Source organism: Anabrus simplex, chromosome 5 (assembly GCF_040414725.1).
Source record: "Anabrus simplex isolate iqAnaSimp1 chromosome 5, ASM4041472v1, whole genome shotgun sequence".
Lineage (NCBI taxonomy): Eukaryota > Metazoa > Arthropoda > Insecta > Orthoptera > Tettigoniidae > Anabrus > Anabrus simplex.
The window spans coordinates 337,104,328-337,119,891 of NC_090269.1; the positions used below are offsets into that span (position 1 = coordinate 337,104,328).

General features: G+C 37.4%; 1 protein-coding gene across 1 annotated transcript in view; it reads left to right on the forward strand.

Annotated features, from left to right (window-relative positions):
• Positions 1-15,564, forward strand: part of MetRS (methionyl-tRNA synthetase 1) — a 298,475-nt gene that overhangs the window by 173,053 nt on the left and 109,858 nt on the right. The window contains exons 11-12 of the mRNA XM_067147600.2: positions 9-173; positions 10,732-10,951. Coding sequence (XP_067003701.2) covers positions 9-173; positions 10,732-10,951 — 385 coding nt within the window. The remainder of the gene's footprint in view (positions 1-8; positions 174-10,731; positions 10,952-15,564) is intronic.

Consider the following 15,564-nt stretch of genomic DNA (forward strand, 5'->3'; position numbering starts at 1 on the left):
ACTTTCAGATTGAACCTCTTATCAGGCACTGGATTGACAAGGTGTGGGGAGGTTGGTCGAATAATGCCCGTGTCATAGCTCGCACATGGCTCAAGGATGGATTGAAACCTCGGTGTATCACTAGAGATCTCAAATGGGGAATCCCGGTACCACTGAAAGGATATTCAGACAAGGTAAGTTCAATTAATTTCAGTTTCTACCTTTCACAGTACTATTACAGAAGATTAAAGCATGTTTGGTATGAAACAAGTATTTGATTTTTTCATTCATCTTTCTGTCCACAAGATTTTGAAATAAAGCTGTCAGACAGGCAGTTGGCATCTAAGGGTGCTTAAATGTGAAAGACCTATGTTGGTACTGTGAACTCCATCTACCCAAGTGCTGCTGGGGCAAAGAATTTTGCATTTACATTTTCATATTCCTTTGAAAGTTTTTAATCAATTTTTAAAATTGCAAACAGCTAAGTCGAGCTAAGTACAGCTGTTTTGTTGATCCATTCAGTCTACAGCAGTGTAGCTCTCTCCTGCAAGCTGGATTTCCTTGCAGGTGTGGAAGAGAGCTACCGTAGTGGAATTCAGGTTGCTGAGTTGATGCACGTACTTTAAGCCACCTTGTCCTGGTGCAGTGGTATATGGGCTGTGTGCTTACCTCAAGATTCACAGCATCTTCCGGCGATAGAGTAACTAACTAGGACAAGTTAGAGTTACACCACAAATTAGTTGAAATGGTTAACACGTTTAACTGTTTATTTCCACTCACAAGAGGGTACAACAATAAGATCAGTATGTTAGTAGTACTAACTTCTTTCGAGGGGGGGGGGGGTAGGTTTTTTGGCATGTATAAAATTTTTGGGATGTATTCATTAATGGCCATGTAGAAAATGTTTTTCAGTACATGCAGAAAGCCAGGCACGAAGTACAAGGATTTTGTACTTTATTGCTATATACGCATGGTGTAGTGGTGGTAGGGATTGTAAATTTTTGTAGTATTTTTCTTGGATTATAGGTGAAGTTTTCACGAGTTCTGTGGTATTCTTCATGTATGTATTATTCGTTATAAAGAATGTTTTCCCACATCTGTCATCGCTGTACCTACGTGCAGTAAGGGAGTGAAACTGTAAAACTTTGGCTATGGTAAAATACCTGCTAATTTTCACTCACTTTAGGTTAGGTGTTTTTTGAAAGTTACAAACCAAAAAGTAAGTCCCAGTACATTTCTGTGAAAAAAAACCATGACTGTGTGATTACAACAGATCACCAGGTGAAACTGTAAGTACACTGTTTAAAATCTGCTATACCGAGCTCGATAGCTGCAGTCGCTTAAGTGCGGCCAGTATCCAGTATTCGGGAGATAGTAGGTTCGAACCCCACTGTCGGCAGCCCTGAAAATGGTTTTCCGTGGTTTCCCATTTTCACACCAGGAAATGCTGGGGCTGTACCTTAATTAAGGCCACGGCCGCTTCCTTCCCACTCCTAGCCCTTTCCTGTCCCATCGTCACCATAAGACCGATCTGTGTCGGTGCGACGTAAAGCAATTAGCAAAAAAAAAAAAAAATCTGCTATAGCTTCTGTTATGATTGTGCCATGAATAGGCCTACCAGTTTGGAAATTGTAATGTGATGGAGCTGTGAATGCTTAATGTTTTTTTGTATCTGCGGTAATGACTGTGTTTACGGCACGCCACTGGTCAGTGGATTTACTGGCACTTTTTTCAGGGCAAAGTTCTGGCACTCTGGCATATTTGAAAGTTGGTTGTAATTGAAAGGATGTTGAATGTAACATTTTTTTTTTCAATCTTCTGTATACTCGTTAAATGATGGAATAGTTTGTTTATATAAAATCGGAAATTATGTCTTATAATTCTTCTTCAATCAGTCAATTAGCCGGGCTGAGTGGCTCAGACGGTTAAGGCACTGGCCTTCTAACCCCAACTTGGCAGGTTCGATCCTGGCTCAGTCCGGTGGTATTTGAAGGTGCTCAAATACGACAGCCCCGTGTCGGTAGATTTACTGGCACGTAAAAGAACTCCTGCAGGACTAACTTCCGGCAACTCGGCGTCTCCGAAGACCTTAAAAAGTAGTTAATGGGACGTAAAACAAATAACATTATTATTATTACAATCAGTCAGTCAATACTGATCTGCATTTAGGGCAGTCGCCCAGGTAGCAGATTCCCTATCTGTTGTTTTCCTAGCCTTTTCTTAAATGTTTTCAAAGAAATTGGAAATTTAATGAACATCTCCCTTGGTAAGTTATTCCAATCTCTAACTCCCCTTCCTATAAATGAATATTTGCCCCAATTTGTCCTCTTGAATTCCAACTTTATCTTCATTTTGTGATCTTTCCTAGTTTTAAAGACGCCACTCAAACTTATTCGTCTACTAATGTCATCTCTCTGCTGACAGCTTGGAACATACCAGTTAAACAACAACAAAGGTGTTTTAATTTAATCCACCTATTCAATACTTTTATTTTCACTTATAGTGGTTACATAAACAGACTATCAGTTAAATGGGACATGTTTTGCCCTCAATTAAGGACATCTTCAGCCTAAAAACAATCATCAAGAGTACAACTAATATTAAATGTAGAAGCTAAAAGTTTAGCCAGTTATTAAAATTCGGGACATAAAAATGTGAAAAATGATACAATATATAAATATGCTAATGGAAACACTGTCAATGATTAAACTATAATCTTGTCAGAGACTAAAACTTCTTCCATTAAAATTCTAATTAAAAACAGTTCATTTAAAATGTTAGTGGAATACCAAAGTGGTAATAATATAAAGCCAACGACATGAGGGCCTGAACACAAGCATAAACATGATTGTCATATATACAATATGTCCAAGGCCGCTGATTGAATTCGTGAGCATAAAGTGAGACAGAAGCGTCAGTTGAAAAATTGTAGAAGTGGCCGTTAGCACCGGTAGGTAATACTATTGGCTGAAACCTTGTCAGGAAATGTCAGTAAATACTGAAATAATGTTTTCTGTAAGAGAAGGAAAAGATGAATTAAGAAGTTGAACGTAAGGAGAGAATTCGGATTACATAATTTGAAACAGATGAGGACTTACATGTTAGTTGAAATTTGTTATTTGTTATCTACTGTTGTGTTGGTTGCTGCCCTTCTGATGGCTCTGAGTCTCGTGTTGTAACTGTGCTGCAGAGGCGGCAGTGAACTTGGAGGGGAAGGAATAGGGGAGTGTGGAAGAGAGGAGAGGATGGGTGTAGTCAACTGTGACGAGGCTGACAAAGGGGCGGAGTCAACAGTATTGCTGGAAGTAGGCCTAATACCTCTAGGTATGGGTGGAGTATTAGAGTGTGAAGAATTACATATATTAGGTATCCTAAATTTATTCAAACTAACTGTAATAATTTCGGCATTAATTCATGTAACATACTTTTACTGTCCGTGATTTCATTAAGATTCTGTTCCTTATTGTACACCTGATCCAAATAGATATATAAACTTTCTAATTCGTTCAACATTCTCCCTTTTTCTATGTTTCTAATTATCGCTAGGTCTTTCTCTATGGATTCAAATCTGTGACCAGTCTCCCTCATATGCAAACTCATCGCTGAGTATTTCCTATGTTTTTCTGCGTTAACATGTTCCATGTATCTTGTCATAAAACTTCTCCCAGTCTGTCCAACATATGAAAAATTACACTGTGTACATTTGAGTCTGTATACTCCTGATCCCAAATAATGATTTTTATCATAATTAACTTTTTTATGATTAAAGAATATGGACCTGTTAGTATTGTTGTTGTTGAACTGTAAATTTTCAATACAGACCAAAAATGAGATTTATAACATGTAACATACCAGTTAGTCGAGCAGCTCGTCTTCTTTCTCCCACTTCTTCCCAGCCCAAAGTTTGCAACATTTTTGTAACACTACTCTTTTGTCGGAAATCACCCAGAACAAATCGAGCTGCTTTCCTTTGGATTTTTTCCAGTTCTTGAATCAGGTAATCCTGGTGAGGGTCCCATACACTGGAACCATACTCTAGTTGGGGTCTTACGAGAGACTTATATGCCCTCTCCTTTACATCATTACTACAACCCCTAAGCACCCTCATAACCATGTGCAGAGATCTGTACCCTTTATTTACAATCCCATTTATGTGATTAGCCCAATGAAGATCTTTCCTTATATTAACACCTAGACACGTACAATGATCCCCAAAAGGAACTTTCACCCCATCAATGCAGTTGTTAAAACTGAGAGGAATTTTCCTATTTGTGAAACTCACAACCTGACTTTTAACCCCTTTTATCAACATACCGTTGCCTGCTGTCCATCTCACAACATTATCGAGGTCACGTTGCAGTTGCTCACAATCTTGTAACTTATTTATTACTCTATACAGAATAACATCATCTGCAAAAAGCCTTACCTCTCATTCCACTTCTTTGCTCATATCATTTATGTATATAAGAAAACATAAAGGTCCAATAATACTGCCCTGAAGAATTCCCCCTCTTAATTATTACAGGTTCAGATAAAGCTTCGCCTACTCTAATTCTCTGAGATCTGTTTTCTAGAAATATAGCACTGTTTTCTAGAAATATAGCAACCCATTCAATCAAAAAATTTGTCCACTTGCTCCTTGTTGAAGCCTACTGCTTGCTGCAAGCTGGTAGACTCAGCCATCCTCAAATGGAGGTCCTGGTTTCTCTTCATAAAATAATTTAAAAAAGACCTTTCCCGCCATCATTAGTTTTATCAAACCTATGTTCAGCTCTCAATTCCTCAGCAAATTGATACACAAGTTTTAAAAATTCTGTTTTGTTGAGTGGCATGAGCTGGCTGTCGGGGCCTTGACATGCATGTACATGGCATTCTCTCCTTAACCTGAGAATGTTCTCTGATAAGTCTTACTGTTCGCCGTACACGCTTTTATTGGAATATCTTTACCAGCATCAAGAGCTTTAATTCTATCACCTAATGTGCTTTTGTGGAACAGAGGAACATTGACTGGCCTCTCTAATACTCACTCTATTGTCCCTGACACTATTCACGGCAAATATTATATTGCTTTCTTCCCATTATCCTTGTATCTTTCCCATGTTTACCTAAAACAAAGGATAGTACTATCAGTAACCTGGACGGAACTGCAACCTATAATGTCCGATACGCGCGCCAGTTTCGTGTCCGATACCACCCGAATGACTTCCCTAAGAAACAACAGGAATTGAACGAGAACGTTCGAAAAGAAACTGATTCTAAACCCACGACATTACAGAGTAAGGAATACTGTTTCTGCCAATGTACTTAAAGTTCAATGCAACTTATCCTTGTTGCTGCTACTTCTTGCTAAAAATAAATCTGTGCCGGGCAAAAATCACACAAAGGACAAAAGTACACCACCACCACTCATAAACGACCCTGCCTTTCGACTGGATAGGATGTACCCACCCTTCAAACATGCAGGCGAACCTGTGAGTAACTAAACAGGTTCTGTCACATGCTGCTAACAAAGACATCTGTGGTTGTCCGACACCAGCCGCCGTCCGATACCTCCCGATCCTCCCCTACCAGATTATTTTTTTAGGGGCAAAAGCAACCAGGCATAATGTTAACTGCTCTGTATTGCTGTACTTTGTAACAAACTCACAGATAATTATAACCTGTACCTTCCATTCCTCCAAGGACCTTCATGACCTATCTGGGAATGGGTTTGCTTTACTTTTATACATGTTTTTCTTTTACAGTAAATAAATATGACTAGTGATCACAATGTTTTTAACCTTGAAATGTAACAACAATAATGAGAAAAACTGTAATTCCTCCATATCAGTCAACGTCTAATGTTAGTGTGCCGATTCACTCATCAGAAAGAAGAGTGAATGTTTAATGAACATAAGTTTTTATGGGTCATTGTCATTTATTAAAATAATGAAATAAATAAATGAGTATTATATCCGGAGTAAAACCACTTTATATTAACGAGTCTAACAACTTAAACATACACTAGGGAAGCTGACCCACACTAACGTTTTTGTAGTGAACGTGCCCCACAGGCATGATTTGAGTAGAGACTCGTGTGTGAACATCGAAGTGGACAAGGTCAATACAGATATTGTTAAAATTTGTAAACATTTTCGGAATACTCAGGTTATTGAATGCAGCAGTTTTGAGAGATACTGTTATACAAAACATGGCCTCCATCTAAACAATTCAGGTAAACGAAAGATAGCAAATATTGTTCTAGATTTTATTAATCTTAAGATATGTACTGTAAAACAGGCAACTCCCTTGAGTTATAATACTGACCAGGAAAACTAGTAGAAAGAGCCAGCTGTACTTCAAGCTGGCTCAGTCAACTAGAAAAAGAAACTCAGGATAGTAAGGAATTTCAAGTTACCCAATTGCAACAGTCAAGTTTTAGGGAGGAAGGGGGTCTGAGATGCTCTTGGTAAACTGTCAAAGTGTAGTAAATAAACAATTAAAATTCGGTACATTGATGGAATCTTATGAGACTGATGTGGTGATAGGAGTGGAATCGTGGTTGAAAGAAGGGGTGGGTAATAGAGAAGTATTTCCAGAAGGGTACACAGTCTATCGTAGAGACCGAGGAGATAAAAAGGGAGGGGGGGTGTTTATTCTGGTGAAGGAAACTTACTGTTCACATGAATGGTTTACCGATGAAAGGGATGAAATATTAGGGATAAAATTAGTTTGTGATAATATGAAAGAGGTGGGAATTATAGGAACATACAGGCCTGGAAGAGAGGAAAGAGACATGGAAATCTTTGAGAAAATAATAGATTATACTCGTAAAAACAATAATAATGATATGGTAATAATTGGGGGAGATCTAAATTTGCCTGAAGTAGAATGGAATGGAGCTGCAAGTGAAGCCCATGAACAGGAACTGGCAAATAAGTTAATTTGGGAGGGAGGATTTACACAAGTAGTACAAGAACCGACTCATCTCAATAACTTACTAGATGTATTCTTGGTTAAACCATGGGAAATTGTTGATAAAACTGAGGTAATTGAAGGAATAGGAGACCATAAGGCTGTAATAATGGATGTAGGACTCGTACCAAAAAGGCTTAATAAGAGGGTTACACAAGACAAGAAATTGTACAGAAAAACTAAAGTTGATCAATTTGGGACTTACCTTAAATCACAATTCGGTTGTTGGATAAATGAAGGGAGTAACGTGGATACACTTTGGGCTAAATTTAAAGGAATCATTTGGGAAGGAGAGAAGAGATTTGTACCTGTTAAGAAGGGTAAAATGACCTCAGACCCTGTTTATTATACAAGGGAAATAAGAAAATTAAAAAGAAAATGTAGAATAGTAAACAGGAAAATCAAAGAGGGTAGGGAGAGTAGAGAAACTAGAAAACAGCTAATGAGGGAACTGAATAGAGTGAAAAAGGAAGCAAAAGAGAATTATATGAATGGCATACTTCAAGAGGGTAATGACCACAAAGGGAAATGGAAAAAGCTGTATTCATATATCAGGAATCAAAAAGGAAAAGGAATCCAAATTCCTACAATGGTGGGAGAAGGGGGTGAACACTTTAACAGATACTGAGAAAGCAAACCTATTTAGTAGGGAATTTAGAGATTCAGTAGATGATTGTCAAGAGTTGGAAACTGAAACAGAAGATAGAGAGGGAGAGAGACAGAGGGAAACAAGAAGCTTCTCATTCACAAATGAAGATATTTTCAGAGAAATCCAACTGCTTCCGCAAGGAAAAGCAGCAGGAAGTGATCAAATTACTGGGGAGGTATTAAAGACAATGGGGTGGTACATAGTGCCTTATTTAAAATTTCTCTTTGACTATGTCATAAATAATAGTGTAATACCAAAGGAATGGAAGGAATCTATAATAATACCAATTTATAAAGGAAAGGGTGATAAAAGGAAACCAGAGAACTACAGACCAATCAGCCTGACCAGTATAGTTTGTAAAATACTGGAGAGTTTAATATCGAAGTACATCAGAGGGATATGTGATGATAAAAATTGGTTCATGAGGAGCCAGTATGGATTTAGAAAGAAATTTTCTTGTGAGGCACAACTGGTGGGATTTCAGCAGGACATATCAGATCAGTTGAATTCAGGAGGTCAGTTAGATTGCATAGCCATAGATCTTTCCAAAGCCTTTGATAGAGTGGAACATGGAATATTATTAAAGAAATTGGAGGGAATAGGATTGGACGTAAGGGTTACACGTTGGATAAAAACATTTCTAAATTCAAGGGTTCAGAAAGTCGAAGTAGGAAATAATGTATCTCAGGAAGAGAAAGTTTGGAAGGGAATTGCACAGGGTAGTATATAATCGGTCCGTTACTTTTCTTAATATACGCAAATGATTTAGGGAACAATATAACATCAAAAATAAGATTGTATGCAGATGACATAATTGTTTATAGGGAAATAAACAACATTGAGGATTGTTCAGAATTACAAAGAGACCTTGAAAGTATCCAACAATGGGTTGAAGAAAATAATATGAAGGTTAATGCAGGCAAATCAACTGTTACAAATTTTACAAACAGGAGCTTTAAAACTGAATTTGAATATACTTTGGATGAGGTAGTTATCCCAAAAGATGGCAAGTGCAAATACTTAGGTGTGAGATTTGAAAGTAATTTGCACTGGAAGGGTCATATTGATGACATTGTTGGGAAAGCATACAGATCGTTACATGTCATAATGAGGCTACTTAAAGGATGCAACAAAGAATTAAAAGAAAAAAATTACTTGAGTATGGTTTGTCCATTATTGGAATATGCAAACAGTGTTTGGGATCCTCACCAAGAATACCTAATAAAAGAACTAGATGGTGTGCAGAGGAAAGCAGCAAGATTTGTAACAGGGGATTTCAGGAGAAAGTGTAGTGTATCAGAAATGTTAAAGGAACTTGGGTGGGAAACTTTAAGTAAGAGAAGGGAGAAAACTAGACTTACAGGATTATATAGAGCCTATACAGGAGAAGAAGCATGGGGAGATATCCGTGAGAGGCTTCAGTTGGAAAATAATTATATCGGCAGGACTGACCACAAATATAAAATTAGAAGGAATTTTAGCAGAAGCGATTGGGGTAAATTTTCATTCATTGGGAAGGGTGTGAAGGAGTGGAACAGTTTACCAGGGGTAGTGTTTGATCCTTTTCCAAAATCTGTACAGATATTCAAGAAGAGAATAAACAACAAAGAAAATAAATGAAGTGTTAGAGGGCATTCGACCAGTACAGGTTATTGTAAATAAAAAAATGTGTGTGAATAAATTAATTCCATCCCCTGGTCTAAGAAGTTTGGACAGCCAAAGTAGGGGACTGCCTGTAGGGGTGAAGTACAGTGGGGACTTCGAGGGCCCTGGGACCGCTACAGTAGCTGTGAAGGCCCTTCAGGAACTCTGAAAAGTGGTGGCAAAAGGGGCTCTGGTTAAGACGCAGCAGGTCGTTATGCTACTTAGGATCCAGAACGGATTAAAAAAAAAAAAAAAGTAAATAAATAAATGCAATGTAAATATTAATCTTATACCAGTTGTATAGTATCATTTGAAGTAATTCCACATACTGTATATCAGTTGACTATATTTGTAAATAGTACAGGAGATATTATAAGTAGAATTTTGTGAACAATATAAATTTGTTAAGGATGAGCTGTGTGTTTAATAGAAAACATTGTTAGCGTAAATTGTATAATATTGTATTATAGGAAAATTTTCTTCTCTTGTTAATTTAATATTTAGTGCTTGACAATAATGTATTTTAGTGTACCATTTGCCACCGAGGTAAACACCTCATTTGCAAATAAAGAGATTTTGATTTGATTTGATTTGAAGAAAAACCTCCAGAATCTGTCAGCAGAGGGAGGTGAGTCAGCACTTCCCTCCCGACCACCACAGCATAGCACGACCATCCCGAGTCCGGTTACTAGGGGCCATGGATAATGTGGTCATGATTTCTACGTTCGTTGAAGTATTTCTAATGCTCACTGTCAGCAGCAGAACTTTACATGTAACTTAAAAGCTTTTCAGTCTGTCATGTAACTTAAAGGCTTTTCGGTCTGTCAAACACACACACGTTTAATATTAATATTGCACTATAACATACCTTACATGAAATAAACTTCATTGTAAAGCCCGTATTGTCGTGAGTAACTACTTGTGCAATTCTTGATCATATACTCCACCTTTACAATATAAATTGTCAGTCTTTATTAATGCAACATTAAAATTCGATGTATGTTTCATCCTTTATCGCAACATCTTCAGTCGAAAAATAAATGTACAGACCTTAAAATTGTAACAAGGGTATTGAACATATTAAGTATAAAATTTCAATGATGATTTCATCCAGCTAAAATGCGACATATGAAATGTCATGTCATAACAATACTAAAATATCAGAATTTAAAATAGCACAGATGGAAATCATAGGTGAGCCTGCCTATGTGATGAATAAATATTTGATGCACTCGTTGTTGACTATTCTGTAATTGTCTGTAATGTGCACAGACTGTTGCAACCCTTGGTTGCTGGTAAGCAAACTTACAAGGAGATGGAATATTTGATTTGAACCGCATAAGTTGCTCTGAGGATTGTGCCGCAGTAATAAAGTTGGCTGTAAGTGAAAAATAAAAGAATAAAGTGGCTTTAATCCAGATATATTATTTGTTTAAATAAAAAAGCAAATATTGTTGTCAGGTATTTGTGTGTTTGCTTTTGTGATTGTTTTGTCCATATTTCAGGTTTTTTATGTGTGGTTTGATGCTCCTATTGGGTACTTGAGCATTTCTATGAACTACACGTCTGAGTGGAAACAATGGTGGCAGCCACCGAAAGAAACCACAGTTACACTGTATCAGTTCATGGCTAAGGACAACGTACCATTCCATTCTATCATGTTTCCTGCATCTCTACTTGGAGCTAACAAGGGATATACTGTTGTCAGCTATATCATGGCTACTGGTGAGTTACAGTGTAATAAGTAAAGAGCTTTAGATTTCTGGCCGTATGTTATGTTTGCTTCATATTTGAACCGAGCAAATTTGGAATCGTCACTCGTGATGTTTGGGGTTATGGAGAAAATCGTCATATCCTCCTCCTCATGCTGCTCCTCCACCTCAACCTAAGGTTGGTGGTTAACGTACACGTCTTCCAAGTGTTTCTGTTCTTTGGCCCTCAACTTTAAGTGGCAATAGATGTTTTGCCTTTAATGTTGTCTATAAATTGCACTCTAGGTCTTCCTTTGGTCCTTCTGCCTTCCATTTTCCCTTCAAACAGGGTGATGCACCAGTCGGAATGACAAAGCAGGTGGCAAACACAGCTACTGTATTTCTTCACTTGTTTAAGGTTTCAACCGTGGTGCTTGTCTCATTTGCTCTTTTGAAACTTTCTCGTTTGTGACTCTATCAGTGCAAGGTATTTTTAGGAGTAAACGCCAGCACCATATCTCAAAGCTCTTGAGTTTCAGCACTTCCGCTTTTTACAGGGTCCATTTCCTGACCCATAGTTTACACCAATCTATACAAAACTTTTCACGAAGTGGTTTTTTTACCTCCATGCCGATGGTCGTAGATGTTAGTAGAGGCTTCTTTGTTTTTTCTTGTTTGAGAAATCTCCCTTTGTCTGTGCAATCCAGATGTTTACTTCTCTCATACATTTTCCATCAGATGTGATCAGATTTTCTAGATATTTGAATTCCTTCACTTGATCTAGTTTTTCTCCATCATCTGTCTTCCTCTATCCAGTGGTAGATAATTCGAGCTGTGATTTTAGAGGCATGAGAAAGGAGGCTCAGTGTTCTATGATCTTCACACACCTTATGGATATAAGAGAGAATTATATAAAGGCAGTTTGGTCATTATCCCTTGTCTTGGTCTTCTTTTTGTTTATTCTCATGCTGCACCTCTCTTTTAGCAATTTGTTCATGTGATTTAGTGCCTTTTCCATATCTTTTTCATTTTCATTTATCAGTGCTATATCATCTGAAAATAGTATGGTACTGTACAGTTTGCCATTAACATGTATGCCATGATTGTTGGTAGCTAAAAATTTCTTTGTGGCTTCCTCTGTATAAATTTCAACTAATAATGGTGATGGTTCACAACCTTGTCTTACACTGTTTCCTATTTTTGGTTCCACTCTTTATTTGCCTGTCAATGCTGTCTTGTTGTTGTGAAGATGGTAGAGTATTCTTCTGTCCCTATAGTCTAGTTTCAGCATTCTTAGAATATCAAACAGCATATTCCAGTTTATGTTATCAAAGGCTTTCTCAGTAGCAATGAATGCAGTTACCATTGGTCTGCCTATTTCAAGAGATTTTTTGATAACAACTTTGAGACTAAGAATGGCTTTGCATGCTTCTTCTCTTCCTAAGTCCAAACTGTTCTGAAATATTATCATCGATCTTCCTCTATCCTGTGGTAGATAATTCGAGTTATGATTTTAGAGGCATGAGGAAGGAGGCTCATTGTTCTACGATCTTCACAAATCTTACAGAAATAAGACAGAATTATATAAATGGAACATTTCCTCCCAGCATTATAGCTCTTTCTGATAGTGCCATTTCAAACTTTTCTCTTAAGTACACCCCTCAGTTTAACTTTTGCTTGGGAACAAACAGTATTTGCTTTATAATGAATGAAATACTAAACAGGAGCTAGTTAACCTTCTATTTGTATTACTAGGATCATGGGAAATAAACATTCAATGCAGGAGAAAACCGTAAGTTAATTTATACTTAATATAGATTTTAAAGTGAGGTTGAAACTAACACATGTGCATGCACGATAGCACGCATTCTCTCTCGCCCTTCAAGGGCTGTAGTGACATGGGATTTGGTTTTGGTTTTTGAGTATCCACAGACATCTTCAGCTCTCCTGGTGCAGGTCTTTCTATTTGACCTGTCCGTCTGGATGTGGGATGATGATTATTATGAGGTAGGAAGAAGGTGAAATCCAGTGTCTATACATACCTTACTCCTGTTGAATAACACTAAAAGGGTCTGCTCAAGGCTTAACATCTCCATCCAGTGGATGAATGACCATTGGCAGTATTATATGCCCTTGGTCTGTACAAATACTGTAGGAAGGTTACAAATACTGTAGGAAGGTTCGGAATTGAATCCAGGCTTTTGTCACATAATCCAGTGATTATAAATTGTATACCACTGCCTTTTCTACCTTGCTGGCCAACATTCTGATGGTGAAATTTCTTTCCACTATCAGGACTCAAACTGGCTAACCACGGTGTCAGACCATGAAGATGTGATGTCTTAACAATCATGGCCTCGAGGTGGACTAATGAAGAGGAAAAGAAAAAGAAATTAAAAGATAATTGAAACAAATGTAAAGAAGTACAGTGTTGTGAATATTTGTGCCTGTCCTGCTTGCATTTTGCTGCCTCAGAAACATTTACACTTACGTGATGGAAGTGGCCTAGAGAATTATAATCCTGTGCTATGTTTACAAAAATGAAGCATTTCTTCCAACTGGACATTCTTGTACTTTGCTCTGCTTAAACTTTGTTCAATTTAACAAGCATAATATAGGTACCTCTCACTGAATATCTAAGATGTTGAAATGACTTCTATTAATCAGTAATAGAAAATAAGTTAAGCAATTAACACATGATAACGTAGCTCTTCATCATTAGTTTGCGGGCATAGGGCTGCCTAGCCAAGGTGTAAATTCATGCTTCATTCATCCTGAAGGCTGTGGGTTCCGTGCCCTGTCACGGAGTTCAAAAATTGAGAAACTGGGTTTTCACATTGAAGAGGCAAGTAGTCCGGATGTTCACTCAGCCTATGCCAAAAATGGGTACCGGATTAACTGCTTGGGGGCAAAGGCACTCTGTCCCATTTAGTGCTGAGTTTGGCTACTGTTTTTCTGCCTTCAGTGCTCACATTTGTACGAGTACCTTTCTGAGGAGGAGTTTAGAGCGCCTAAGGTACAGTTTGTATTCGGGAGATAGTGGTTCAAACCCTACTGTTGGCAGTCCTGTAGATGATTTTCTGTGTTTTCCCATTCTCACACCAGGCAAATACTGGGACTGGACCTTAAAGCCACAGTTTCTTCCTTTCTTATACTAGCCCCGTCCTATCTCATCTTCACCATTGAGACCTGTCTGTGTTGGTGCAGTATAAAACAAATGTCAAAAAGAACACCTGAGGTATGTGTCATGTGGTTGGTGTTGTTTCAACCATAATGATTATCCAGTTAACTTAATCACTTCAAATGAACTATAGAAAACAAGCTATCAACATGAGAACACAAAGCACCAGAATCGAAAATTGTTTTCTTTTTGATCATCAGTCGTTGGGCTGGTCTGATGTAGTTCTCTAATCCATCTTACCCTACTTTCCCAGTTAATCCACCTACTGTCCTGTCTCTGTCAGTCGCTCGTAGTGAACCAGGCTAGCTCTTGTGGAAAGCGTGACAGAACTGAAAGCTTTGTAGTAAAACTACGAGATATCAGGTTGGTCAAAACACATTTCAGTGTGCAACTCTGCCTCACCCTTTTCTGGATAATTTATTTTATATCTGGAAAGTATGATGGCTGAATAGTATAGTCACTGGCTTTTCACCAAGGTAGACAGAGTTTGAATCCCGGCCAATGTATGTGGGATAAAAAATAAAAAAATTAAAAGTTGCATCCCATTGATTTGGATTCCATGTAAATCTAGAAGTTCCTTGGCTATGGTCATGGTATCAACAGTTGCTTAAAATGACAAGGTTGCTTACTTTTTGTTTTGTAATTGGTTTCAAATGAAAGGAAATTGTTGCTTTTTGTGGTCTTTCGAACTTTGTTGTCTGCCTTGTGTCTGTTTTTAATAATTAGGCTACTTTTCTTTTTTTTTCTTAAAAATGAATGCACGAACCTGAGCACTCGGACAACGTAATTTGAATCTGGAATATTTCCTAGCCAGTAATCTAAACTAGAACAATTTGAAAGAATTAAAATAAATAAATAAATAAATAAATCTCTATATATAATAAGAGTTTGGTCTGTATATTGCTCAGAATTTGAAAAGAATGGTATTTCTGTATCGGTCATGTCGATAGTAACAAGAAAATGCACTTTTTACTTTTCCGTAATTTCTGTCTGTCTGTCTGTCTGTCTGTATGTATGTATGTATGTATGTATGTATGTATGTACACACATCACGAGAAAACTGCTGAAGAGAATTTAATGAAAATCGGTATGTGAAGTCGGGAGATGAACCACTACAATCTAGGCTATAAATAATTTTACTCACGCTGAGTGAAATGGTAGGTTAGGGGAAGGCCTAAATTTGAATTCTCAAATATTTATATTATTAGTGGTCCTATCGATAAATACTACATAACTACAGTTATATAGAATTAAATTTCCGATCATTTATGTTATACATTGTTACCGTACCGGCTTTGATAACACGGATATTCATGAATTTGTGAATTTGTATTTTTGTTGCCAAGTCCATATCAACGCTGAGCCACAAGAAAAATGGGTTAACAGAATTTAATGAAAGTTGGTATATTGAGTCGGGAGATAAGAAATTATGGTATAAGTTATAAAAAATGTTATTCGCCCTGTAT